The sequence below is a fragment of the Anopheles stephensi genome, chromosome 2, assembly GCF_013141755.1.
Source record: "Anopheles stephensi strain Indian chromosome 2, UCI_ANSTEP_V1.0, whole genome shotgun sequence".
Taxonomy (NCBI): Eukaryota; Metazoa; Arthropoda; class Insecta; order Diptera; family Culicidae; genus Anopheles; species Anopheles stephensi.
Window position 1 is genome coordinate 49,503,493 of NC_050202.1, and position 27,653 is coordinate 49,531,145.

At 43.4% G+C, this 27,653-nt stretch overlaps 3 protein-coding genes across 4 annotated transcripts in view; 1 reads left to right on the top strand and 2 right to left on the bottom strand.

Moving 5' to 3' along the window:
- Window positions 1–2,223: 2,223 nt before the first annotated feature.
- Window positions 2,224–10,672, bottom strand: LOC118504867 (keratin-associated protein 19-2-like). 2 transcript variants are annotated; one of them, XM_036039910.1, is made up of 5 exons: window positions 10,506–10,672; window positions 3,077–3,152; window positions 2,869–2,901; window positions 2,615–2,725; window positions 2,224–2,546 (listed from the first exon to the last, which is right to left on the bottom strand). In XM_036039910.1, the coding sequence occupies exons 1-5, from the start codon at window positions 10,518–10,520 to the stop codon at window positions 2,398–2,400; spliced, it is 384 nt and encodes a 127-aa protein (XP_035895803.1). In that variant the 5' UTR covers window positions 10,521–10,672; the 3' UTR covers window positions 2,224–2,397. The 2 variants fall into 2 exon arrangements, with proteins under 2 accessions (XP_035895803.1, XP_035895804.1); XM_036039911.1 differs by lacking the exon at window positions 2,869–2,901.
- Window positions 10,673–14,194: 3,522 nt separating this feature from the next.
- The window catches only part of LOC118504868, a 78,713-nt gene continuing 65,254 nt past the window's right edge, over window positions 14,195–27,653 (bottom strand). Inside the window, exons 8-19 of the mRNA XM_036039912.1 lie at window positions 22,583–22,660; window positions 22,331–22,513; window positions 22,064–22,254; window positions 21,628–21,978; window positions 21,472–21,563; window positions 17,653–17,875; window positions 17,230–17,577; window positions 16,631–17,163; window positions 16,416–16,555; window positions 16,210–16,331; window positions 15,929–16,143; window positions 14,195–15,852 (exon numbers count right to left, since the gene is read on the bottom strand). Of these exons, the coding sequence (XP_035895805.1) occupies window positions 15,569–15,852; window positions 15,929–16,143; window positions 16,210–16,331; window positions 16,416–16,555; window positions 16,631–17,163; window positions 17,230–17,577; window positions 17,653–17,875; window positions 21,472–21,563; window positions 21,628–21,978; window positions 22,064–22,254; window positions 22,331–22,513; window positions 22,583–22,660 (2,760 nt within the window). The 3' untranslated portion in view covers window positions 14,195–15,568. The remainder of the gene's footprint in view (window positions 15,853–15,928; window positions 16,144–16,209; window positions 16,332–16,415; window positions 16,556–16,630; window positions 17,164–17,229; window positions 17,578–17,652; window positions 17,876–21,471; window positions 21,564–21,627; window positions 21,979–22,063; window positions 22,255–22,330; window positions 22,514–22,582; window positions 22,661–27,653) is intronic.
- LOC118504869 lies at window positions 19,280–21,466 on the top strand. The gene is made up of 4 exons (XM_036039913.1): window positions 19,280–19,594; window positions 19,666–19,860; window positions 20,412–20,871; window positions 20,937–21,466. Exons 1-4 carry the CDS (start codon window positions 19,425–19,427, stop codon window positions 21,387–21,389), a joined length of 1,278 nt encoding a protein of 425 aa, XP_035895806.1. The 5' UTR covers window positions 19,280–19,424; the 3' UTR covers window positions 21,390–21,466.

The window sequence follows — 27,653 nt, forward strand, 5'->3', positions numbered from 1 at the left end:
ACACCGATCTACGCAGGGGTGATGTACAGATAGGTGACCGCACCTTCGAAGTCGTCCAAAACTTTACCTATCTGGGGTCAAAAGTCAGCACCGACAGCAACATTGTTGCGTAACACGATGTTGAGTTACGTGTAAGGGTGCTGGCTGCCAACCGGTCATACTACAGCCTGAGGAAACTTCTCCACTCTAAATACCTGTCGCGACGGACGAAGCCAGGATTGTACAGAACATTTATAGTCCCAGTAAGGAAGGACAATGGAGGAGCCGCTACAATGACGAGCTCTACGAGCTGTACCATGGTCTTACCATCGTGCAGCGAATTAGACTCGCCAGGCTCTGGTGTTCTGGTCACGCAATGAGAATGACACCGGACGACTCAGCTCGTAAAGTCCTTTTAGGCCGTCCACACGGACAGAGGAGGCGTGGTAGGCCCAAATTGAGATGTAGTGATGGCGTTGATGCATCCGCCAGAACGGTCGGGATAACGGATTGGCCGACGACGGCGCTAAACCGTGAGCGGTATCGAGGATTGTTGCAGCAGGCCAAGAGCGCAAAACGGTTGTAGCGCCTGATAACTAAGTAAGTAAGGGATGATCAGCCTTGACTAGGACATGAAATTTTGGTGGAATACGCTGATGACATAGGTTGCTCATTGGTTCAAGTCTCTCTATAAACGATGCGAAAGCCAAAAATCATGATGGCACCACCAGGTATAAGCATCGCTATTACCTTGCATTACCGATTAAAGACTCCCCGTACCTTCGCTACATTTCTAAGGTCGCCAGCTATAGTATAGCTTTTGGAACAATGGTACGGACGTAAATGTCTAGTAGACACGTCTCGACAACCTGGTTAGGAAGTCTTGCATGTCAGCTTTACGGCGTCACTCCAACAGCTACTTCCTGTCACGATTAAGTCGCACTAGTGAAGTCGTCCAATACTTTACCTATGTGAGATCACAAGTCAGCACCGACAACAACTGTCTTATTCGCCTACTTACGTTTGTTAAATTACCCAATTTGGATCGTTGAGCTCTCACAGAAAGTACCACCAAGAGATATACGATTTTTTTTGTTCCGAATTAATAAGTTGAGACATTCAGCAGACAACTCGGGACGCTTGGTGCGATCTTTTTGAAAGTATCTCTTGCAGAATTTTATCCTTACACGATATGCCGCCTGATTTTTGGAGAAGCTTTACCTTGTCCGATAGAGGTTCAGAGATGCAAAATTATTGAAGCTACCGCTAGTTCTCAACTATTCTTCTACAATTTGATAGAATCTCCTAAAGTTATATTTGGTATAGGATTTATGCAAAGCGGTTCATCGGCCGAGTAAATGAGATGGGCGAACCTGACACAGGGGTCTGCTGACGTTCTTGGAAGGCGAAGTAACATGCTCTTCTTCAGTGATGTACAATTCTGATTTTTTGAGAAGATACCTTACCTCACCTAACAATTAGTAGATTTTTTCAACTTTCAACTACAATTTATAGCAAATATATGCTGATAAACTGCTGACAATTTAGCCGAGACCATATTTTTTAATTCAATTAGCATTAATTTATTCTTCTTCTTCCTTGGCACTACAACCTCGAGAGGTCTCGGCCTGTCAGACTTTCTGGCTTTCTGTGACTTGATTTTACCCGTAGCAAAGTAGTTAGCCATACGTACGGGGGAGGCGGTCTGGATCTGTTTGGAACCCCTATGCAAAAATCCTAGATCTTTCAAAGATGAACAAAAAATTATATCAACTTACGGGGAAGTGCAGTTTTTAAGTATTCCTGTAAATAAAAAAAAAAAATCGATAACGAAACTACCTCCTCACTATTCGATCACAGGCTAGATTCCCCATGACTCAATGGACAATCCTTGTATTGATTTTCGAGACACTACAAACAGACTGGACCAAATGATATTCACCGTTCTTTCGCACCACATCACGAACCGGTCTTCCCGTTAAGCAAATAACAAGTTCAAACTTTCATTGACTCCACGCAGCTTAAGCGTAAAAAGTAGTTCCATGGTCAAACTCTTCTCCTCCCATCCCCAGTCCAGTCTTTCCGCCATACTAGCTGCCAAATCTCCATCAGCGACTGATCGACCTTGACCAACAAAAGCAGCGCCATTGCCACGTGTTGGAGTGCGCCCACGCACGCAAGAGTAAAGCGGACCGAACCCGATATAGGTAATACAGCTCGGATTGAAAAGAGATTAAACAAATGTTTGGGTTTGAGGAGCACGAATAGTTTATTCGTTAATTCAGTGATGGAATGCGCGAATGAAAACACTATTGCTACTGTAGCAGACGCAGCAACGGATTTATCACATTTAAACTGTAAACGATATTAACACTAGACGCTTATCTGCTAATTGGTGACCCGGGCCCGGCCGATCGTTTATCGGAAGTAAGGTCGGAAACCTCCGTATCCACCATATCCACTGCCGTACCCTCCTCCGTATCCTCCGTAGCCACCATATCCGCCATAACTGCCATAACCGCCATAGCCGCCGTATCCTCCGTAGCCGCCATATTTGCCTGGATATCCTGTGAGGTGAGGTTAAGGAGTACAGATCAATATTATCGGATAGAGTTCTGTCTTCCATATTGCTTACCATATCCATAGCCTAGCGATGATGGATAACCTCCTCCGTAGCCTCCATAGCCTCCATACCCGTTGTATCCACCGTATCCGCCATAGCCTCCACCATAACCGCCATTATACCCTTTTGAAGACAACAGAAAACATAAGATAAGATAATTTTAATATATTTTTTAAACAAGTAATCTATCAACAGAGACGATTTATTCTAGTTAGTTAACACACTACTCTACACGTAATTCAAATTAGTCGGTAAGCCACACATACATGGAGCGCCATAACCGCCGTAACCGTATGCTCCTGTGGAAAAGAATCCAACAAGAAATCTGTTATTCGTGGATGTCTTTTTTTTGAATTCATACCCCAAAAAACACAATGTAGCAGTCAAAAAATCACGCAGAAGGAGCAAAAAAAGGAACACACGCCAACAATTGACGGAGATACGAATTCAGCATCTCAAATCAATAACGCTTACCTGACCCTCCTAGCAGACCGTATCCAAAGGTCGCTGCAGCACCGGACACAATCGCAATCAAAACGAACAGCGCAACCTGCAAACACAATCAGATCAGAAATCAGAAAAGCCATGCAGCCACACACACACACAAACGCTCTAGTATAATACATATAATTATGTGGTATAATCACGCGCACTTAACGTATAGCGTTGCTGCTGGTATAACTGGTATAAGACCAGCAGAGTTAGAGTGATAGAGTTGAAGGTACGCGTTCGAAGCGAGTAAAGCTGCACGTTCTTCTCTCTCGGAACGCCAAACAGTGAACATCTAGATTGCGATACTTAGAGCTATTATAAAATTAGGGTTTTTTAACGTTAGGTTTAGTTAGTTTAGATGTAGTTGTAGGTTAGGCTTATCAATAAATTATAATTGGCGCTGTAGACAGTTCAGGAAGTGCTTAAAAACAGTGGAATAGAATTGGATTAATAATCCTTTCTAAAGTGGTTCCCGCAATTTGCACCGGCAGCTAAAGGATTGAATCCGTTGTTTGGTTCGAGGACCCCCCGGCATAACCTGCACCACACGTAAGTAAAACTTTTTTATTAGTTTTACTAACGCATACTCGATACTACAAGATAGGTCGATAATTGCAAAAAGTGTTTATAATTGTAGTTATTTTCGTTATAAACACGTGGTGCGAGACAATTCATCGAGTCTTCTCCACACACACATCCAACCAGTACTACTAGATAGGCTGAGCGGACATTGGCATTAGTATTATCACTCGTGATAATAGATGCCGAGAGAGATCGAAAGAGAAAGAGAACATTTTGACCAACACGTTAGCTGGCGTTCACCTAGTGTTAGGTCAGATTCGGACACAGAAACAGATTCTAACAGTTCCATAAAATCCGTAACGATGGAAAATCAAATTGTTGAACAACTTAAGCAGTTAACTTTAGGTCTATCTCAAATTAATGAGAGACTTAATATTCAGGAACAATCTATTAAATGCACTCAGGAACAAATTTGTGCTCAGGCTCATCAAGTGAACCACGTGGAACCTACCACTACATGCAAGGTTGAAGATTTTTATAGGATCCCCGATCCGATCAAATCTCTTCCTACTTATGACGGTAACAGAAAGCAACTGACCGCATGGCTTGATACTGCTGAGAGCACATTGAACCTTTTCAAAGACAGAGTGAATAGTGAAGTGTATGGTGTGTACGTAACAGCTGTTTGCAACAAAATCGAAGGAAAGGCAAAAGACACAATTTGTGTTGCTGGTAACCCGAAGGATTTCGATGAAATTAAAATAATTTTAATCGATGCCATTGGAGATAGGCGTGAACTTTCGACTTTTAAGTGTCAATTGTGGCGACACACAATGACAGAAGGAATGACAATACATAAGTATTACCAACAGGCTAAAGAAATTATTCAGAATATTAAATCAATTGCAAAGCAAGAAAGAGATTATAGGGACAACTGGACAGTGATCAATAAGTTCATCGATGAGGATGGTTTGGCAGCTTTTGTGGCAGGGTTGAAAAAACCATACTTCGGTTATGCTCAAGCAGCTCGCCCAAAGGACATAGAAGATGCGTACAATTTTCTATGCAAATTTAAATCGCAGGAAGTAAATTCCAATAGAATGAACAGTCAACCACCTCCCAGTTCACCATATAAGCAGGTTCAGCAAAGCAGACCAAATTTTGGTAATTATTCACGAGCACAATCGGGTTATTTGAAAAAGCCTGATAATCAATATCCGCAACCAATGGATGTTGACAATTCCATGAGAACAAAACACACTAGCTACAATAGAACGGTCAATAACACTGAAACTACGAATAACAGTGAAAATAATTCAAAATTTTCAACGGGCCACTTCGATAGAAAATCTGACTTGAAAGAATCATTGAATTTTTTGCCATACATAACTGTTTACGACAGCTCTTTGGACAGAACTATACGGTTACTTATTGATAGTGGAGCAAATGAAAATATTCTTAAACCAGGAATTATTTCCAATTGTGAGGATAATTGCTCTGCTACAATATCGAATGTTTTTGGAAATCATGCTACGAGCAAGAAAGCGACATGCCAATTGTTAGGAAAACAAATAAAACCACAAACGTATTTCATTTACAATTTCCATAATTATTTTGATGGACTTATAGGCTCAAAGTTCATGGCCGAAACTAATACTGTAATAAATTACCATACTAATACTATCACTATACAAGGTATAAAAACCAAATTCAAAAAATATTATGCTGACAAATATTTTCATCACACTATAACAGTAACAACTGATCGCAGTGGAGATTGGTTTGTGCCAACTTTTCAACGAATTGATCAAGATACAATAATAGAACCTGGGATGTATTCTTCACTAAACAATAAATCCACCATTAATGTGTTATCAACAAAAAAGATCCCTCCAGAAATTACAACGCTTAAAATAACTGTAAATAATTTTGAAACGATTTCGCCCATTCCGTTTGATTCTAATACCATTCCAAACAAAAGTATGATTGAACAATTAATTAGAACTGATCATTTATCGAATTTTGAAAAAGAGCAAGTTATCAACACCATTTTGAAACATCATCGAGTACTTTTAAAAAATAATGAAAAACTCACGAGTACCACCATAATAAAACACAAAATAAATACAAAAGATGATATCCCGGTGTACACTAAAACTTACAGATATCCACACGTATACAAACAAGACGTAGAAGCTCAAATTAAAGAAATGCTAGAAACGGGCATAATTAAACCTTCAAAGAGTCCTTACGCATCTCCTATTTGGGTTGTTCCAAAAAGAAAAGATGCATCAGGAATACAAAAAGTTAGAGTTGTAATCGATTTTCGGAAACTAAATGAGAAGACGATTAGCGATAAATTCCCTATGCCTGAAATTGAAGATATCCTGGATAGCTTGGGTAAATCACAATATTTTACGATATTGGATCTTAAATCTGGTTTCCACCAGATCGAAATGCATCCCGATCATCAAGAAAAAACTGCATTTTCCACAAGTTACGGTCATTTCGAATTTACTAGAATGCCTTTTGGGCTAAAAAATGCACCAGCTTCATTTCAGCGCACAATGAACAACATTTTAGCAGAGCTTATCGGTAAAATTTGTTATGTTTACTTAGACGATATCGTAATTGTTGGAAACAGTTTGGAAACCCATCTGGAAAACGTTTCAACAGTATTAGAACGATTGGCACAATTTAATTTAAAAATTCAGCTGGACAAATGCGAGTTCTTAAAAAGAGAAACAGAGTTTCTTGGACATACAATCTCTCCTGACGGGATAAAACCAAACCCTGATAAAGTAAAGAAAATTTTGAACTGGCCATTGCCCTCAAACGAAAAACAAATCCGACAATTTCTGGGTTTATCTGGATATTATCGTCGATTTATTAGAGACTATTCAAAGATTACAAAACCATTAACTAAATATCTTAAAAAAGGGCAGTTAATTGATATCAAAGACCCAGAATACATTGATTCCTTTATCAAATTAAAAGAAATAATAGCGTCAGATCAAATACTTGCATATCCCGATTTCAATCTACCTTTCATACTAACTACGGATGCCAGTAACTTTGCTTTAGGAGCAGTACTTTCACAAGTACAAAACAAAATCGAGAGGCCAATTGCGTTTGCTAGCAGAACATTGAATAAGGCAGAAACGAATTATTCTACTATAGAAAAAGAGGCACTCGCGATTATTTGGGCAATCCGTAAATATAAACCATATCTTTATGGGAATGAGTTCAAACTTTTTACCGATCATAAACCTCTCACGTTTATTAAAACATCTTTAAAAAACAATAGAATACTAAATTGGAGGCTTGAGCTAGAAAATTACCAATACAATGTCGAATACAAGCAGGGAAGAACAAACGTGGTAGCAGACGCTCTTAGTAGAAAAATAGAGGCTCCAAATGAAATTAATGCCAACAGCACAACTACCCTTGATACAAATCATTCAGCAGATACGTCAGACCATTTTTATATAAAATCAAGCGAAAGGCCTTTAAACTATTACCGCAACCAAATAATATTTGAAAAGGGCAATCAACATCAAGATTTAATAGAAACACCGTTCGCACATTATAGAAGAATTATTATAAAAAGAAGAGAATACGATGAAAATACGATCACTAATATTCTGCAGAAGTACCATAACGGAAAACAAACGGCCATATTAGCTCCAAAATGTATCATATCATTAATACAAAGTTCTTTCAAGAATCATTTTAGTTGCTGTGGTTACATGATCATGACACACTCACAAGTCAAAGATGTGACGTCGGTTGAAGAACAGAACCAGCTTATAGCAAAGGAACACGAAAGGGCTCACCGTGGCATAAATGAAGTTGAAAGCCAAATGAAGCGATCGTTCTTCTTCCCCAAGATGCATGAGCAAATCAAATCCGCAGTCAACACGTGTACTGTATGCAATAAAAACAAATACGAACGGAGGCCATATAACATCAAAATATCGCCGAGACCGACAACAGAAAAGCCAATGGAACGTGTCCACATGGATATTTTTTCCATCAACTCGAATAGTTTCCTTTCGTTAGTAGATGCGTTTTCGAAATTCGCTCAAATGATTCCTATAGAAACGAAAAACTTGATAGACGTTAAAAGTGCACTGGCAAAATATTTCAGTAATTTTGGAATCCCAAGACAAATAGTTACTGATCATGAAACGACGTTCAGATCCATACAGCTAAAACAGTTCTTGAGCAGTTTAGGCGTTACTCTTACATACGCATCATCCTCAGAAAGTAACGGACAGGTAGAAAAAACGCACTCAACAATAATAGAAATCTACAACACGAACAAACACAAGTTTTTGAACATGAATACGCCAGATATTATCGCCATATCGATTTCGTTGTACAACGCAACAGTTCATACTGCAACAGACTACACTCCAAATGAAATATTGTTTAATCAATTGAATCATACAAATCCTATTGTAATAAAAGAACTAGCAGAGAAACTATTTAGCCAGGTGAAAACGAAAATTGAACTATCAAGGCAAAAACAAATGAAAGGAAACAATAACAAAGAAGAACCACCTTTGATACAGGAAGGCCAGCACGTTTATGTTAAACCGAATATCAGGAAAAAATTAGATGAAAGAGCTAAAATAACTACAGCACAAAATGTAAAAGATAGGACTTTCGAGAACTCAAAACATGTTAAGAGGCATAAAAATAAGATCAAAAGAACTAAAGCCGCTTAGGAATACGTCCGAGGACGTCCGTCTTTCGCCCCGGGGACGAATTATGTGGTATAATCACGCGCACTTAACGTATAGCGTTGCTGCTGGTATAACTGGTATAAGACCAGCAGAGTTAGAGTGATAGAGTTGAAGGTACGCGTTCGAAGCGAGTAAAGCTGCACGTTCTTCTCTCTCGGAACGCCAAACAGTGAACATCTAGATTGCGATACTTAGAGCTATTATAAAATTAGGGTTTTTTAACGTTAGGTTTAGTTAGTTTAGATGTAGTTGTAGGTTAGGCTTATCAATAAATTATAATTATATATTTCCCCAAACGTCTATCATTCCCCCCTTGTTGTGGCGGTGCTAATAGCCCATTGTTGTATTCCGGTGACTTTGGAATGATTGTTGGAATGTTCTCTCTTTTTTTATTGTAAAAGCTCACAAACAAACAAACAAATATTCATTTTTTTATCAGAATTTTTAGAAACAAAAATATTCCAACCATTTGTGTTAATACTGTAGTTTGGAACTTTTAAAGCATTTGGTGGAATGCTTGCACTGAATCACCTCGTCATCACCATTGGAGCAGATTTAAAAAGAAAATTGATGGGAAATGTTGCTTTTAATTACCGCTTCCTTAATGTACATCTAATTGAAAGTTTTCCCCTGACTGAATACAACATTCTATTGTATGGTTGTAACCCGGTATAGGGCAACCAGCTAGCCAAACCGATTGATTGTATGAGAGTAAATTACGGGCTAACTTTATCTGAAAATTTTGTTAAATTTTTCAGCAATGCCTTAACTAGTATTCAACCGGGCTATCCGTGTAAGCCAGCAACATTGAACGTTATTACATTTTAAACACGTTATTCAATTAACAAAAATCATAAAATCATTAAATAACTTTTCTATTTTCCATTGAAGCAGTTATGTCACCGCAACACTTAGTCGTTTTCGAATTGTAACTTATGTACTTTAAAAAAATTTCACAAAAGAAATTGTTTAGTCACAGTTATTAGAGATTTTTTACCAAGTCTGACATGAAATTTTCAGAATTTTTATTCGAGGTATCTGAACTATATTGAAGTTTCAGTTTGAATAAAGATCTCTACAGGGGACCGCGCTCTTTTTTTTATTCATAAAGAACGGCCTGGCCGTATTGCTAGGACCGCGCTCTTCCTCGTACTAAAATACAGAACGAAGTAAAATTATACATAATCTTCAAATAAACATTATATTCAGATTTATATTGGAAGAAAACGATACTATTTAATGACCCTAAACACAATTTAAATGTATAAATAACGTAGACAGGTTAGTCTTCTGTAACGGCTTTTAATTCAAACTAAATTACCAAAAACTTTTTGCCAGTTGTCACCAATAACATAGCTTAAAATAAATTATGTTAGAAAAGTACTCGCGGTCTAAAGTTCTAGTAACTATGGGAGGCATTTTGTAGTGAACAATTTTATAAAGAACTCCAAATATTATCTTCTTTCTTGACCCAACGACCTCTTAGGGTAATGCCGACCATTGCTGGCCTACTAGACTTATTGGATACCGCATACTTGGATAGTCAGTCCTCACAGATAAAATTCGAACTCCAGTACTGTCGTGGTACTTAAAACATTACATTTCATGTTAATCCATTTTGTTAACAAAAAGTATGTTAGCTTTAAAGAAACATAACATGACATTGGGTTAAAATTGAGGTGACACATTTACATCGATGGAAAGAAGAAAAGCTAATTGAATTTTCATCAGAACATTGAATAGAAATTACGCATTAAAAAGTTAAATCCACCAAAGTTGCTAGCTACCCAGATCGCTTGCAAAAAACACAGTTTCACTTATTTGACGGCACACGAGGTTAAGATCGAAGCTAAACATTCTAATTGGTTCATCTAGCTGCACCAGCCAGTAATGCCCGTAACCCATGGTTACGGGCTGCCATCAAATATGAACTATTTTTTACTGATTTTACTAATTGCCTTAAAGCGATTGCTTGTTTAAAAAAAGGGAATTTAAAAGGTATAAAAAATCGAAAAATAAACAAAACAAAGTTCTGACATAACTCAGCATTAACATAAAAACATTTGCAATAATTATCATTTGAAGCACAAGTCACTTAAACCACTCTCGCTAAATCACACTTAGCTAGTAACACTTACAGAACCGCGCAGCATTTTACAATCTTTTGCAGATTTTTCTTCAACCACTTAATCACTTCACAACTTTCGTATACGTGCTACTGGTCCCAGTAGTGTAAAGTATGAACTGATTTCCACCTGAACACTGCACTCACTCGATCAGCTCGATCTCGAGTAAGCACCACCTGCTCGAATGCTTTCGCTTTTTATACACCACCCATCATCGAAACTCCCGCCATGCTGCATTGTTGCTGTTGTTGCTGCAGAACCGTCACCGACAGCGATCCGAAAGCGATGAGATGAACGGCGGGGTTGTGGTAATGTCGCGACAGATCCGAAACCGAAACGGAAACGAACGTACGTAAAGCTCTCCCGCTTTTTTTCCCAAGAAAGCGCTCACCGTCTTCACTTCCTGCCCAAATTGTTGACACCACATGGACAGGGGCTTTTGTCACTTCGTTCGCAGTGTGTCTTTCAATGGTGGCCGATTCAAGCCGATTCTCCACGTGGCCCAGGTGTGTTGCGTATACGCATCAAGTAACTGCGCTTCCTGCAGCAATGAATCATCAGCGTGCGTTGGTCATTGTTTTTGAGGCTCGTCGTTGGCCAGTGTGTGTTGTTGGACGGTTGCTTCGGTAGCCCGTACCGATCGGACAGGGCACGGAACACATCCATCGCGAAAACTGGGGGTTTGCTCCACAGAGAAACAAATTGGTGTCCAGGGTCAGTTCTCTGTAACCTTCACCGTGGATTCACCGGCAGTACCATAAACAAGCATGGTCCGATGATTTGTCGCTGCTCCCTGAATTCTTTCTTCTTTTCTGTGGGGTGCTTTTGTAGAGAGTTCAAAGAGCTGTACTGTACACATGTGAACACCTGGACCGTTGACAACGACGCCTAATCACACTTTGTTCTGTACACATTCCATACCATGTTGGTATCTTTACTAATTCAAGGATTTTATGTAAATGGACAAAAACTCATTCATACGTAAAGAGGCTGCGTAATATGAGACATCAACAGGGAAACTTCCTAGTGCTGTGGAAGCTAAATTATTGTTGAGTCTTTAACATTGGCTGGAACTCTGTAAGTCTTTGGACAAACGCTGTGTTCTTAGTACTATGGCTATTCAAATGTAACTTAGTCGAGCTTTAAATCTCTAATTTTTAAAAAGTTAGATTTTTTTGATGTCACAACATTTATTTAACTTTATTTAAGTTTTTTATTCTTAATCAACAATATGATAATTTTTAAACGAAACCAAAATCGATGTAGAAAGTTAAGATATTGAAGATTGAAAACTGGGGATAAAAGTGGGTTTAAACTATTGTCCGTCACTGACGATCTTACTAATAGTCTTTGACGACAAGATCTCTCGGTAGATGAGGCTTCTGGAACGAGGAGCCTTTTGGTAGATGAGGCGCTTTGGACGATTGGGTTCTTTGGTCGTTGGGGTCACTTGGAAGACAAGGTCCATTGGGCTAAAGGACCTTCTATACTTCAAGGTCCTTGTTATACTCTGGTTAGACGAGCCTTGACCACGACATATTTTTGACTATGTGGTCTTTCGATAGATGAGGCATAGGCAACAAAGTCACCTTGACTACGAGATTCCCCTTCAAGATAAAATGAGGCCTTTTCGATTACGAGGTATCTTTAAATTTGAGGATAACGGCGTGAGGCACTCTGGTAGTAGATGCGACAGCGGCACCGTTCTTCACACGGCATGACCAGGGATCAAATCTCATCTGGGCAGGAATGGCAGGCATAACCCTAAGAGGTCGTTGGGTCATGAAAGAAGAAGCTTGGACCACGAAGTCCTTGTGAACAACAATGCCTCTTGGACTGGAAGTGAATCCCTTCAGGGGAGGAATACTGTAGTAAGATGTGGCACCTTGAACAAAGATCATCGATCAAGTTCAAGGCATCTAGACAACAAATCTCCTGGGATAAGGCTTTCACCTTGCCCACTGACCTGGAAAACCACTATTCTCTTGAGATGATACATAATTCACCACCAAAGATTCCCATATTCAATTTGAGACATCTGACAGGACCATTTGAATTGCCCCTTTTTCATCAACAAAAATTGGTGACTAATCCATAAACTTACTCTTCCATATATCAATATGGCCGACCATAATAGTCTCAAATGTCTTATAAATTCCTACTGTCAAGCTAGATTTTGTGAAGGCAATACGTTTGTATGAGGAAAAATTATGATCTCATGGCCTTGATATGCTCGATTTTCGTCAAACAATGGCTGACAATCTCCCCATCATCAAATAGCATTCAGCAAGCCGTCTTGTTGCACATTTTCTTCCTGCATCGAGTGACTTTGTAAAAACCAACATTTTTGGTATAGTTTTCGATCTTCTTGAACGCCATTTCCACGCAAAAAAAAAAGAAAATATTACTTCAAAATATAATATAAAAATTTAAATCATTGAGACCATATATTTCCATTTGCTCGTCAAAAGCACGTTAGCCTGTGACCCAGTTCTTTCACCTTCTCAGTCTATCTCCGTTTGAAATTATGGAAATAGTAAACAACACCCACGTGTTAGACCCATAAGAGAACTCACCCAACCGCTGCTAGACGGCGCTATGGGGAGAATTGGTAAGCCGTGTGTGGACCATTTGCAAGAGGCAATAGAAATGATGTAACAGAAACCGTTTTCGAAGCGGTTCTTCATGCGTACAAGGTCAGGCTAGGTTAATGGCACAGCATTCCAGCACTCGTACACCCCCACCTGGAATAAGGTAAGGTGACCATAAAACAGTAGCCAGAATAATTGTTCAATAATACTGAGCCACTAGAGCATTAGTAAGCTCTTTCATTTTGATTTTTCCTGTACGCACCGAATGGCAAATGCAATTGCTCTGCGCTAAGCGCTCGACAAATAGTTGGCCGCACAATCGGCAGAACAATTACCCTGATACTGCATTTTCACACGCTTAAATCTTCGCGCCAAGATGTGGGACCCGGCGCACCGGGGTGTGGAGTATATTTATGACCACAACCACCCCTAGACCCACCTAGCCCCCTTCTTACCCACCTAGTTCTAGTACAGAGTGGTGGTGACCTCTCTCTCTCTCTCTCGTCGAATGATGTCACGGTAAACATGCGCGTCGGTTCTTATTGCACTGTTGTACGGCGCAGTAAACCGACCGATTAAAACAAAGAGACTTGAATGCATTTTTTACTAATCCATCACAAAGCGCCATACAATTGTCATCATACAAACAGAATAGATCAACCCAAAAATCAAAACACCGCGATCAATTTCGACAACAGTGTATTTCGCCGTCCAGCCGGTTTTCTCTTGCTTGCTTTACGGTATGTATAAATCGTACTGTGGTGCTGCATATTTCACGGTGTACAATGTTCCGCCACGCATATATGTTCATTGCTTACAGCTCTAGTGCGTGGCAAAAGTAACAAAACTACAAATGAAATTACGATTTCTGTAAGTAAGTACGGTGGCTAAGTACTCGGTAACGTATGACTGCGTGTGTGTGTGTGTGTGTGGGGAGGGGCATTTCTATCGATACGAAATACTTCTTTAAGAAACAATAAGGAAAACAAACAATCTAATCCAGGGAGAGAGGGTCGATTTTTCCCCCGATTGAGCAAAGACTTTCCCGAACGAGCAGCATGACCCACGTGTTATATCTCTGCCTGCCGCTCGCTCGCAAGTCTTCTTCTAGTGTTTCGCTTTTAGCTGGTTCTTAGCTACCGTTTTTTTGCGTTGGGGGGGGGGGAGGATTTTTTCAATATATTATATTTATATGCATATGTATAAATAAGTTTACACAGCGCCCAACGGCGCCCATATTTTGCCAGTCACATGTCCGGTTTAATCGGTAATGGTCGTCTGGGACCGGCTTGCGCTGGGTTAGAAACGGTATGGCATACAAAACATGATTCATTCTGGAATACTTGGTTTCACTGTCCCTTCTTCTGCAGACTCAGATTGGCGCCGCCCCAAACAGCAACCGCAACAGCCATGCTGTTCCTCGTGGTTGCGCGCCATGCTCTTTCTCTCTCTCTCTCTCTGCTTGAATTTTCAAAACACAACGGTTTTCAACAACACATCTACGTTCACGAATGTTCTACCTATATTTACCTTTCCGTTTTATTTTACTTCGGTTGCGAATGTATAAACTCATCCCTCGACAGGCTCCGTGTTGTTTTCGACTAGCATGCAAATATATTTACACTACGGGATGGGGGGATGTCTGGGGTAGGCGTGCTGTGCCGCCGGTGGAAGGCCCGGACAGCACACCAAAAAACACGTCAATTTTGTTAACTGATTCAATCCGATTCCACGGTATGGGACAACGACGACAACAAGGGTTTGGTTAGTCTTGGCGATCGCGGTTCACGGTCGCAGGGGTTAGGCTAGTAGCTTGATAGTAGGAGGTCTTACAAAACTAGGTATAGTAGTAGTTAGTGACTCGTGCTTCGTAAGTTCAGGCGATAAATTCGATACACACATACACAAAACGGATAAGGATGCGGCCAGAACAGTTTTATCGGAAAAGCGGAATTATCTGCGTTGCCTTGAACGCTAGCATTCCTTGGACACACGCGGTATGTACGTACACAGTGCTTTGTAAGTACCTTTGGAATAGTGGCCAACTGTGGCGACTGGACTAAACAAAAGCTGCAACCCACCCATCTCGGGAGTCGGGTCGTTAAACGTACAAATGTTACTCAAATATCTGTCCCTAACCTGCAATGCTGCATTGCGCCAATCCATTCTTATTGTCTTATCGTGTTAACAGCTCGCTATATGCATCCGAGTTCCGAGAAGGTGTAAATTGAGATAAAACATAGGGGCAACAAAAAAAGTGCAAGTTCCTTTCTGCTTTTGCAAGACCAGCTTGCGCCTAAACACACCCACATCACCACCGGTGATGCCGCAAGCTAACCCAAAGATGCTTTGAGATGCTTTGCAGGCTTCCAAAGGTGTTCGTTCACCCAAAAACAAATATAGCAAATAAACCAATAGGACAACATTATCCTGCCCAAGTGTGAGTGGGGCAGGAATCAATCATCGCCCCCGTCCAAAAGCGTTTCACACCTTCCAAAGTAACAAATGGTTCGTACTGTCCTCACGACCAGCCACCTCGCTCAGTGTGTTGTTGCCTGCACTGCGGAAGTCTTCGTATCCATCACCGCCGGAGATAACAAGCAGCTCTTGGTGGGACGTCCGATTACTCGATTTGTTGGCTCCCGCTTGGTTTTGGGAGGCGGTGGACGTGGATACGCTTCCTCCCTCTTGCACCGAATCCGTCTCACCGTCCTGGGATTCAACGAACGTTAAAAACCGAACATGCCCCGTATGTCCGTGAGGAAGTCCTGTAAAGAAAACGGAACATATGGGCTCAGAAACTTCTCATTCTCTGTAACTCTGAAATAAAAAGAGACCCCATACCCGTCACTGCCGGCAGTGATGACCCTTTGGCAACGTTGTGAGCCGCTATCGTGAGCAGCACACCGGCGCTCGTGCCTACCCAGATCAGATCCTTGCACGCGAGCAGGGATGTAACGCGCAGACAGGCGGCTTTATGCTGCCGGATGATATCATCACAGTTCGAGAGCATCTTGTTGACGGATGGTGCTAAATTTACCTCAAATATTATCTCAAAGCTGAAAAGCGGAAATGGCGCATGAGAGTCACTTGTACTTTTTTGCAGCAACAACCTTTCAGCTTACCTTTCATGGTGGCAACATTTGATGTGAGCCGAGTTCTGAACCGAAATCCACACGTAGTCGTTTAATACTGTCATATTAGTGATTGGTTTTGAGTCGTTCGATATCTGTATCTGGCTGTCGATCTGGACAGAGGAAAGCCGAAAAGCGAGTTAAGACAACCTCTCCCAAAGGGCGGACGCGGTCACGCGAATGATTGATCAACTTACTTGTAAAGTTTTCGTGTTTAATACTTTTATAGTTCCCTGTATTGCGCACCACAGCTTCCCGTGTACGTTCAGTAGCTTTACCACGGGATTGGTAACCGTGCCAACCGTCACCGTCAGCGGAGAGGATACGTTCCATCCACCTGTAGTGTAGTAGGACACGAGTGTGCATTAGTAAGCCTTAACCCTTCCTTCAGAGAGGTGATCACCATACTCACTTCGATCCCTGGAGTACACACAAATATCACCGTTCGCCAGGGACACAAACACACGATTATCTAAGTACAGTATGGAGTACACTGCGCTGACGTGCGGTATCTTTATCTTGTTCTTCTTGATCCTAATGTTATCCGTGCAGTTGTACACGTGTATGCATCCGTCCTCCGTACCGAGCCACATGGTCGACTGCTGATTCTCCGACTCGTCCCCGGCGTTCGTACTGGCCGTGGAGTCCTGCTGCCGATGGTTAGCCGTCAGCGAGCTCGTACACGATCCAGTGGACACAACCCTATCGGGCTGACTTTCGGCATCGGAGTCCTCACTCGAGCTGCCCGAATCTAGCTGAACGTTAGATTCGTTGTTCGGCAGCGATCGATGCGTACTGCCGCCATCGGTTGACTTGAACGAACCCTTCCGTTCGGCCGTTTTGGAAGGCGAGTTGACTACGGAATTGTTCGGTCTGGTCGGGGCACTGTTCATAGCCGAGTCCACGATTGATATATTCACATTCATCAACGATGAATTCGAGGCCCTACAATCCAGGTAGTACATATTGATTACTTCAATTCGAAAAAAGTCACCACCGAGCTTCTCTTACCGTTCTTCGTTCGCTGGTACCGAGGCAACGCACAGTATCCGCGCATTACACACCCCGTTGCAGCTGGTCACGGACGGTTCCGGAACGAGGCTGAGCACACACACCTGCCCCACGTACCCATCGCTATTGCACACCCAAACGTCCTTCTGCACACCGAGCGTCGGTGAGGCACAGGTGAATTGAAGACCGGCCCGTGTCTTCCTTATCGGTACGGATACGAAGAAGTCCGGTATCTGGCATCGCTCCATACTGTTCGCGAGCTTCTGCTTTGCCTCCGCAAATATCTCCTCCCATTGGGTGCGCTTTTCCGGTTTCGAAAATACCACCGTCATGTTTTGGATACCATTGCTGTAATCGAACGATAGAGAAGCGGGTTATAATTGCTACCACCATCTGGAGTTACTGTGGCAAGCTTTCACTTACGACGTGTTCCACGTTAACTCCAGCACGTTCAGCTGCGCATCGTTCGTTTGGCGTTCCGCAAGCTGACGTTGAACTTCGCGCTGCAGTTCACGGATCGCTTCCTCCAGGACTCCGTGAGGACATCGTAAGCTGGCGGCTAGGTCTGTGATCTGTATGAGCTTGCTGCTGTCCTCCGAAAGATGCTCTATCTCCTTCATGATTCGTCGTACATTTTCATCTTTAGCTACAATCATGAGAAAACAATTGTTACTTGTTAGAATCACTGATTGTTACTCTAATCGTACATTCAACTTCGGCTACATGGTCATAACATTATCCATGATGTAATAAGATTGACTTGTCCTGTGCTTAGAAACTATTGAGAAGGAAATCACCAGAGAGGCTTTAGGATTGAAAAAGTCCGCATCGTTCAGCATTGAACTCTCTCAATGAACTCCTTTTTAATTACGGTTAAACTTTACTATCACAAAGCGTCTGCCTCCAAAGAAAATGGAATACTCTGTCTACTCTCCTATCTGGACCTTGAGAGGCTCTGACGAGGAAACTACATGGACCATCGTCAAGCAATTAATTCAGATTATGGCAGATAATTGAGACCCGTGAAGCTCATCATTGTAGCAGAGCCTCTCCAAAAGGTCGAGCAAGTGACACAAAAGTCCGGGGGACATAGGTGATCGCTCGAAATCTGTGAAAATGAGCCCGTTTAGGATCAAAAGTTTCCACCGACAACAAACACGGACGTCGAGGTGGGTGCAAGGGTCCTGGATGCGAACCAGTTGCAGCCTGCATGTAGCCGGAGAAAACTTCTCCACTCCAAACTTCTGTTAGGGCTCTAAAATTCGCGCATACATCCCTTACAAATGGACCCTGACATCTCTGAAAACTGACAAAAAGCCACCAGTCACATGCTAAAGGAAGATGCTCAGTTCGATTTTTGGCATGAATTTTTGTTGAAAAACTATCGAGCGCCGGTGTGCTAGTCATGTCATGCGAATGGCACCGAACGACCCAGCTCGTAAAGCATTTTTAGATCCAAATTGAGAAAAATCGCCAGCGTTCATCTTAATGCCAGAAAGCCCGAGATAATGGATTGACATTTGCCGACGCTCGACCGTGAGCGATTTAGAAGACATCTGCCGCAGGATAAGGCCTCGAAGTGATTATAGCGCTGGATAAGTAAGTAAGTAAGCAACTATCTTAACATAACACGATAAGATTAACTTTCGTGTTTAAACCCTCGTATCGGCGGTCTCACATAACCCGACGCGAGTCACGATAAAAGGGTGAAAATAACCAATAGACTTTAAACACTGTCACCACGAGCGTCATAAATCTAGTATCTTGCGAAGAATTTGAGTGTGTGTGTGCGTGTACGTAGATTTGAAAAATGCACTTCCAACCATTACGCACGGAAGACGGCTGCATATCAAGATGCGACATGCGAGGTAACATTATGCACACACCGCGTCATAACGGCAGGCGCCGCGTTTACCACGAAAATCCGTTATCAATTCCATTGATATAACCACGTACCGTACGCGCTGTGCAGCACCATACTGGAGGGTAGGTACCGCTCCATCGTTACTTTATCTAAGTCTAGTTTGTAGGTGATAGTATACTGGCCGATTTGTGCCATTGGAACTCTGCGGCAGTAGGCATTGCCGATCCAGCGGCAGTCCGTCTGCAACGCTCTGACCGTCATCACCTGGACCCGCGTCCGTTCTTTGCGAGGAGTTAAAGTTCGTCCACAGTGTCGCGCGCGCCATCTTAAGATGCCGAAAACTGCCGAAACCAAGTTTGTCAACTCACTCTTCCTGACCAATCTCATCCAATCGCAGTACGGTGAGTCGGAGGTGAAAATTAAGGCGTACGATGTCGAACCGGCCTCTGCCGATATTAACGATCCGTACGCCAGATCGTCTATGAACCGGATCCTTATCAAGTGAGCATACCAGTATCTCCTGAGTCCTCCTATTGGTAATTCACGACTGTCTTAAACAACCATTCCTTCAGATACACCTCCAAGGAAAATCCCACCGATGCGGTCATTACGTTTGTGGCGAAAATTCAACCCACCGAAGGACTGCTGGTGGACCAGTTCAAGAAGGCGGATGTGTTCGAGAAGGAGATTCTCATGTACAAGTCCGTACTGCCCAGCATGGTGACGGCGATATCCAAGCTCGGTAGCGTCGTTGAACTGGCGCCCCAGTAAGTATCACACTTTCATCGATGATCGATTGTTGGAATGCTGACGACCGTCGTGGGTCAGCTGATGCGTTCTGCAGAAGCCATTATATAATGGCAGATTGAATTGAACTCTTTGGGTGATTAGACGTACGATATGGTCGTGTGTACCTCTAGCGACTGCGGCTCGGAAATCGCTCGAGTACACCGAACAAGAGGTCATAAAACCGTATCGGTGTGTCTGCAGACAAGAAGGGTATTCGTTTTTGTTGTTGCTGTTTTTGTACCTTACCTACGTACAAGCATATCGTTATCTGCAGCAACAGATAGCCGACAATTCGAAAACTACCTCGCCGTTGATAATGGGCCCAGCACCATATCGGGTATCAAAATGAATAAGCGTGTTTTGGGGCGCCCTCACAATTGACAGCCGATGACTAACATGACTAACACATATTGGGCGGGCAGGATTGATCGTGGGGATCTAGCAATACCTCCACTATTAGATTAGAGAAGTTACATTTTAATGAATCACTAGTTCTCCTAAATCAATCTTTATCTAAATACAATTTCAGACTAATCTACTCCTCGGAGACACCTTCGGATCTGGTCGTGCTGGAGGATCTCACCGCGCGCGGTTACAGTGTAGAAAATCAAACCCTCGGGTTGTCCTACGAGCAAAGCAAAATGGCGATCGAGAAGCTGGCCTTCTTCCATGCCGCCAGTGCTGCCCTGCTGCCGGAGAATGGGCCACTGTTTGCCAAGTTTAGCAAGGGTACCTTCCACAACGAGCACAAGGATAAGCTGAGCTATTTCCCGGACGCGATGCGCACTGCCGGTGAGATTGCGGCCGAGCTCGGCATTAGCCAGCCCATGGCGGAAAAGCTTCAGAAGCTGCCGGCCAAAACGCTGCAGAAGGCCATCGAAGCGTACGAGAGTGATTTTAAGGGTTTGAAGGTGCTCAACCATGGTGACTTCTGGACCAACAACATTCTCTTCAAGTACCAGGGTAACGAGCTGGTCGATGCTATCTTCGTAAGTTGATGTCACCTTATCGTTGCTAAAGGATTTTGTTCTAACAATGTCTTTCCCACAATCAGGTTGACTTCCAAAACTGTGTCCTCGGGTCACCGATCATCGATCTGGTGTACTTTTTGGCCTCTTCACCTGCCTACGACGTGCTGGAGAAGCATCGCGACGAGCTGGTGTACATCTATCACGAAACGCTCGTACTGTTGCTACAGAAGATGGGCTACATGAAAGCCGTCTCATCCTTGCTCGAGTTGCAGGTTGAGCTGCTAAAGCACGGAGCTCTGCAGGTGATCTATGCCCTAACCGTTTCGCCATTTTTGCGCACCAAGGATGCACACAACACGCCACCGATGCAGCCAACGCTTTACAATCCTAAACAATCGGTGAACGTTAAGCAGGTCCTGTGTGCTCACGCGCCCAGCATTGTGGCGCAGCTAAAGGCGTACGAAATGGTCGGGCTGCTTGACTGGGGTGCAAACGAAAGCAAAATCAAGGGCCTGATGTCACGGTTCCAGCGTTAACAGCCGATCAAGGAAGGTTTCAGTTGCGATCAAGGTAATGGTGAGAATAAAAAAAGCGTATTAAGGTTCTCCGTGTACTTACATTTGACTATCTCCAAATCGTCCAGCGAGATCTTCGTGAGATACTTGTACTTGTTCGTATCCAACGTAGACGCTACGCTTCCCGGACAGGTCCTGCAGTAACGAGAATTTCCTTGTTAATTTCCATTACCTGAAATGGTGATCAACCCCAACTTACATGTTAGTCTTCCGAATCGTTCCACTCCTTCGCTTGATGCTCGTTATCACTAGAAGGTCGTTGAAGAGGAAAAAGCCTCGCTCCTTGCGCGTCACCTGCCCGGACGGCATCGACACCAGATCGAACAGCAGGAAGGCACGTTCCGGCGTTACCAGATCGTTCATGCCCTCGATCACGCCCTCCAGCTCGCGCAGGGCCGTCTCGCGTTGCCCATTCTCCAGCGCTTCCTTCTCCTTGCAGTTCAGAAACATAAGGATGTCGTGCACTAGCTTTAAAGCTTCCTGTAACGGTTTCTGGTCCGGGTGTGTCACGTCCGTGTGCTTAATCAGTCTTGTGAATATAAGTTCGTAGCTGCAATGGAACCAACACAACCCAACATTGTATTATCCCAACCCAAGTCACAAATCGGGTGTCCTTGTCCGGGACCGATACATACTTTGGAAACTTTTGTACGGGTTTGATCAGCAGGTTGTCCAGCGATAGTTTACCCTTGTGTTCCCGGGCCATGGCTTCGAGAAACCTCGCAAAGGCGGGACACTTTTGTCTCGCACTCCGGATAGCGTCCTTCGCCCTGTTCCAGTTATTTACAAACGCGGTGTACGTGTCGAGGATAACCGGGCGGGAAAACTAGGATTGTTTTGGGGTCGAAACGAGAAGCATACTGTCAATAGAGAAACCTTCACCATGTAACGAGGCTACTTACAACGTCCACAAACGCATCGCCAATCATCTGCATCTTGTCCCAGGAGTCTAGCCGACGTCGAAGCTCCTCCAGAAATCGCTCGTGGATGTTCAGAATGGCTGGGACCATGAAAAATATTTCATCCACCGTTTGCACATCCACGAGGCCAGAATTTTCGGGAGACTTTAGTTGATTTAAATATTTCTGGAAAAAAGAAATCAGATGGCAGACTTGCTACAGCGGTTCAGGTTTGTGCATGCTTTTAATACCTACCAGTACTATCGTTTGTAGTGATTCCACGTACGACTTTTCCGTGTTGAACAGCTCCACCACCACGTGAGTTCGCGTATCCTGGAAAATAGGAACCAACCAGTGCGGTACATATTAGGTCAACCGTTCGGTAGCAAAAACTTCTCCGTCAACACCGTTTATGATTGGACAAAAAGTTCATTCAAGGACCCGTCGGATCGGATCCGCATCCCGAGCTTCGAGAGGCCAACAATACATCAGCTCGTGTCACCCGTGTGTCCGATGTGCGGAACGGTAAAATCGGTAACTGAATTAAAATCTCATTCCTGTTAAAAGCTTTTCATGTTGCAGTAATTGAATTTCCTTCCCAACTTTTCGCAAAGGGGGGTAGTGGTCGACCCCGAGGACCGTAAAGCGACCAGGACACGGACGGCATGCGAAGTGCAACGCCCAGAGTGCCACGCTGCCAGTAAGGCAGCTCGAGGCAACAAACTCTACCGGCCCGATAAACGAAGGCGGACGGAAGTGGTTGAGTGAATTGATGTGAATAGATCGATCGGATGGATGGATGGATGCATTAAAGAAGAAGAATAGGGTGATGCATGATTTGGTGTTCAGGAAGCCCATGGTTGTGGTGCTGTAAACTGCTGCCAGCGACATCATCCGGCGGGAAGGTATGTCGATAATGTTGCTCACCGAGGGTAGCTAACAGAAGCAAAATGCACTCACAAAGCAGCCACGCCATTTTTCGTCGTTATGGTTGGGTTTCGCTGTTCAGAATCGTGAAATGGGGTAATTGGGAACTTAAGTAGATTATTAATAAAAGAAACAAAAGGCCACTAACGTGACCGGCCGTTATAACACTTCTAATTTGTGTTTGGTCATGATTATTTTTAAATTTCTTCTGAAGACCTAATTTTGCAGGATATAAAAAAAAATTAATCCTGTAAAGTCTACAAAAGGAAACCTGGCTTGGTAATGGCTTATTTTTTTCGAAATAAATTTACAGCAATTGCGGGACGATTACTATTACAATATCCGAACCACGCCAAGATTACGTTCAGGATAAAGTAGATTATGTTCAAACAGAACTAGAATCTATTGCACTATCTTGACTGCTTTCAAGACACAGTAAAATCGCGTTTAAAACATTTCAGAACTGAAATACATGAGTTGTGAAATTTCTAGATTTCTAGAACACTACACTTATCTAGGTTCAAAATAGAGCACATATAACAACCAATGGCTGATCAAAGCTGCTGGAGGCCCTACGCAAAATGAAAGTTAGAAGCCCCTAACACGTCGAATCTGCTGACTGTCAAGTAAAGATATCATACCCCTGATGGAGTTTCTTCTTCCTTGGCACTACAACCTCAAAAAGTCTCGGCGCGCCATTTCTGGCTGCGTTGGAGACGATCTGGATTGGATAGAGTTCGGGGCCCTCTAAATGGTCGAGGATCCCAAAATTGAGCAATCTGTTTTTAGGAAGAAACCCTTTGGTTCCCCTTGAAAGCTCGAAGTTCCGTATCAGCTTAGTTTGCTTATACTATTATCTCTGATAACAAAGTAGAAGTTAGAATACGCTACAAACTGATCCAACTACAGCCTAAGAAAACGCCCCCACTCTAAATATCAGTCGCGACGGACGAAGCTGGGATTCAATAGAACGTTTATATACCCCGTACTCACATGGCGTGAAGCGTCTCCAAAACTTACAAAACCCTATTAGCCGCGTTCGAGAGGAAGATGTTAAAAAGGATGTAAGGTCCCGCATATGTAGAAAGGTGATCGAGGAGCGGTTACACTGACCAGTTCTACAGACTGTCTGATCTCACCATCGTGCTACTAATTAGACTCGCCATACTCCGGTAGACTGGTCATGGCATGTAAATGACACCGAACGACCCAGCCCGTAAAGTCCTTTCAGGCCGTCCACACGGACAGTGGAGGCGTGGTAGGCCCACACTAAGCTGGAGTGATGGCGTTGATGCATCCAAGATAATAAGAACGGCAAAGATAATCAATAGGCAGACGACGGCGAACTAAGGAATTGTAGGGTCCTCACAAGTTAGTAAGTAATTAAGAAAGTCATAGCTGAAGTATCAGTGTTTTGAAAAGCTTCCAGAAACCAAGAAATATTTGAACAGATTCCTCTTAATCTCCATAAGAATTGATACAGTGCAACAGGTTCTACATGTGGAAAAACGACGAACTTGTTAAAATCCTTATTGAACCTCTTCAAAAACTCAAACCAAAACGGATCAATAAAACAATAATGTTTACAATGTGTTTGCTCGGCACTATGCACAGACCGATTGCAACGTCATAACATGCTCACCAGCAACAACCCCAACAAACACTTGTTGATGCAGTACCATGCGGTGGTACTGCAGTTTTGACGAACTACACAATATCAACCATTCCATTCCAAGGGTGACGACTTTCAACTTGACTGGTGGTTTGCTGTTTTGCTGTATAAATAGCGCAAATTATGTCAAACCCTTTGTGATGACCTTCACCTGTCGCTTGCCACCGTGCAAGGCATCGCAAGCGGATCTGGACTAGCTTCAAAACTCGAATGGCAACTCACAACTCAGCTTCTCCACAAAGCACTATCCTTCCTTTCGACCGCTTCACTTACATTATAACAACTGATAACGTTGTGCCACATGGTGTTTTCCGACACGGATTTCGGTGTCCGCTCCGGATCATCTTCCGAATCGGAGCAGAAGTTGAGTGGCATCATTGCAGGTGATGGTTTATTCCGCGCGGTAGGTCAAGAAAGCAAGTACCAAGTTTCCAAGTAGCAGAAAAGGATGAAGCAGCAGCAACAGACTTAGCATCAACTATGGCCACACACTGTTCCTTCAGGAGGAGGATCGGTATATTTTCTCCCTCTTAAGAATTCATTGCAATACATCCGTCACACAACTTTTCACAGTCGCACGCTCACACATACGCACACGAGGACGCATTTTAAAGGAAGTTTTTCTCTGTGTTTTTCTTTTGCGCTAAAAAGCCTTGAGGGCCTTTGTCGAAGCTTCACAACAAACACGTCGCCTTGCATAAACAAAAACCACCAACATTATGGCGTTCAGTGAACACGTTTTGCAAACGTCGTCGTCGTCGTCGCTACTCGGGATGCTGGAAGCGTTGACACCGCGCAGGCCACTCACACAAACACACTCGCTCACATACACACACACGCACACCCACACGGCTAGACGAACGTCCCCCGTGTCGTTTTTCTTTTCACTTGTTGTTTTTCTTCCATTTGGCACACAGGTGTATTCTATCTCGGGTCAGCTTCAGCTAAAATGCTACGGCACAAACGTATGCCCGTGCACACTCAACCCCTGCAACCATCATTAGGAACCTTGAACGATCCCCGTGCGACTGCTCGCTGCTCTGGTGGGAATAGAAGGATGGAGAGTTCCAGGTTCCAGTTTCCTTTTTTGAGAAACTCCCACCCTCCAGCACACACGGGAATCACATCACATCGCACTACTTCACTGAGCACTCGGTAGCGAATAGTTTGGCATGGAGATGAGCTGTTCAAAGTCCATGGTAGCTTTCCATTAGCAAAAATATGGCGTCGGATGTGACTGTCACTTCACCTGGGGAAATGTGCCCGGGTACCGATTCTTGACCGATGCGGGGCAAAACTCGGTCACTTATCACCCTAATCACTACAGTAACTATGGCGATGGTGGTTAGATTAGAGCACCCAACACCAGGAAACGGAAATGAAGATGGAAGTCTTTCGAACAATAATCCGCATTCCGCAACAGCTTAACGATCCGCAGGTTTTGTGAGCAGCGGTTCCATCGCGGGACGGAATGCTGACGGTGGCCTTGGCTACCCATCCATCCACCCACTGCTGGTTGTTACCGTGCGTCGCAGTCGGAACGTGTCGATGCGTGCATCGGGAAAGCAGAAATCATAGATCCAACCGAACAGCAACAGCCACAGAAACATTAACGCAAACAGAACTCGCCTGTGAAATTCCGTTTCTGGCGCGTGCGGAGGCATTCAGAATAATTTCCGTCCAGGCGTTTGTAAAGCGGAATTGTTTCACGCCATTTTTTCTTTTGTGTTCCGGTTGTTCCTTTGGCACCACACTACTTCCGCCTGGTTACAGCAAGCGCAACGTAAACACACACACGTTCCACGATCGAGGAGCAACTCGTGAAAACTGCGTTGTACGGCTTGCCGTACACTCACCAAACCGACTCCGACTCCGGGCTGCTGGTAATGCGCTGCGCTTTTCCTTTATCTCTCTACCCCGCTTCCCAGCAGCTTCCATCATCACACACACACGCGCACGATGATGGGTTTTTTTTTTCTCTGCTCCCTTTCGACCATTTATAATGCTAGAATAAGGGAGCTCTCTTTCTATCTTACTGAACGCTCCATCGTAAGCTCGAACGTTATTGACTCTCCTATTGCTATTCAAGCTGCTTGCTCCATCGCTCACTCACACACGCTCACTTCATCCCGAACGACCTCGGGAGACGTTTTTTTAAATGAAATTTTTCATACCATTTTCCACTGTGTTAGTATTCAACTGAAAATACAATAAGAGTCACACAGCATTCCTACGCTCACCAGCTGACGTCTCACTCTCCATTCACCACCCGAAGGTGGCATTCTCTTGTCCATTAGTCAACTTCATCCATCAACTGCTATGTCCGCTACTTTTCCGCACGCACACGTACAGATGGACAGGTCTTTCATTGTTTGAAAGAGCATTGCATCCACTCTGTTGGGTTGCCTGTGCTCCCCTCTCACAGTAGTGCTCTTGGAGGATAATACGGTTGGGAGTTTTCCACCTCAAAACGGGCGATGGAGGCCTACAAACTCAGTTTGTTTGCCCAAACTGACAGTTGATGTTCATTCTAATCGTACACAGAGCGTACTACCAACACCAATCGAACCATTGGCGTGTGTGTTTGGGCTTAATATACTCGCTAATCGACCCGCGGAGGTTTCGGCGAAGGGCCAACCGTACTAGACGATGCCGAAAGACTATTATCAAAAATGTGAGGAAAGCTAGGAAAATTCGAAATCTTCCCGACGAAACTGTTCCTCACCC

Coding starts and splice junctions, on each gene's coding strand:
- LOC118504867 (XM_036039910.1), bottom strand. Junction 2,726..2,868: donor CGGCGGTTATGGCGCTCCAT/GTATGTGTGGCT, acceptor TGTCTTCAAAAG/GGTATAATGGCGGTTATGGT. Junction 2,547..2,614: donor ATCGCTAGGCTATGGATATG/GTAAGCAATATG, acceptor CTCACCTCACAG/GATATCCAGGCAAATATGGC.
- LOC118504869 (XM_036039913.1), top strand. CDS start 19,425: ATGCCGAAAACTGCCGAAACCAAGTTTGTCAACTCACTCTTCCTGACC. Junction 19,861..20,411: donor GTCGTTGAACTGGCGCCCCA/GTAAGTATCACA, acceptor ATACAATTTCAG/ACTAATCTACTCCTCGGAGA. Junction 20,872..20,936: donor AGCTGGTCGATGCTATCTTC/GTAAGTTGATGT, acceptor TCCCACAATCAG/GTTGACTTCCAAAACTGTGT.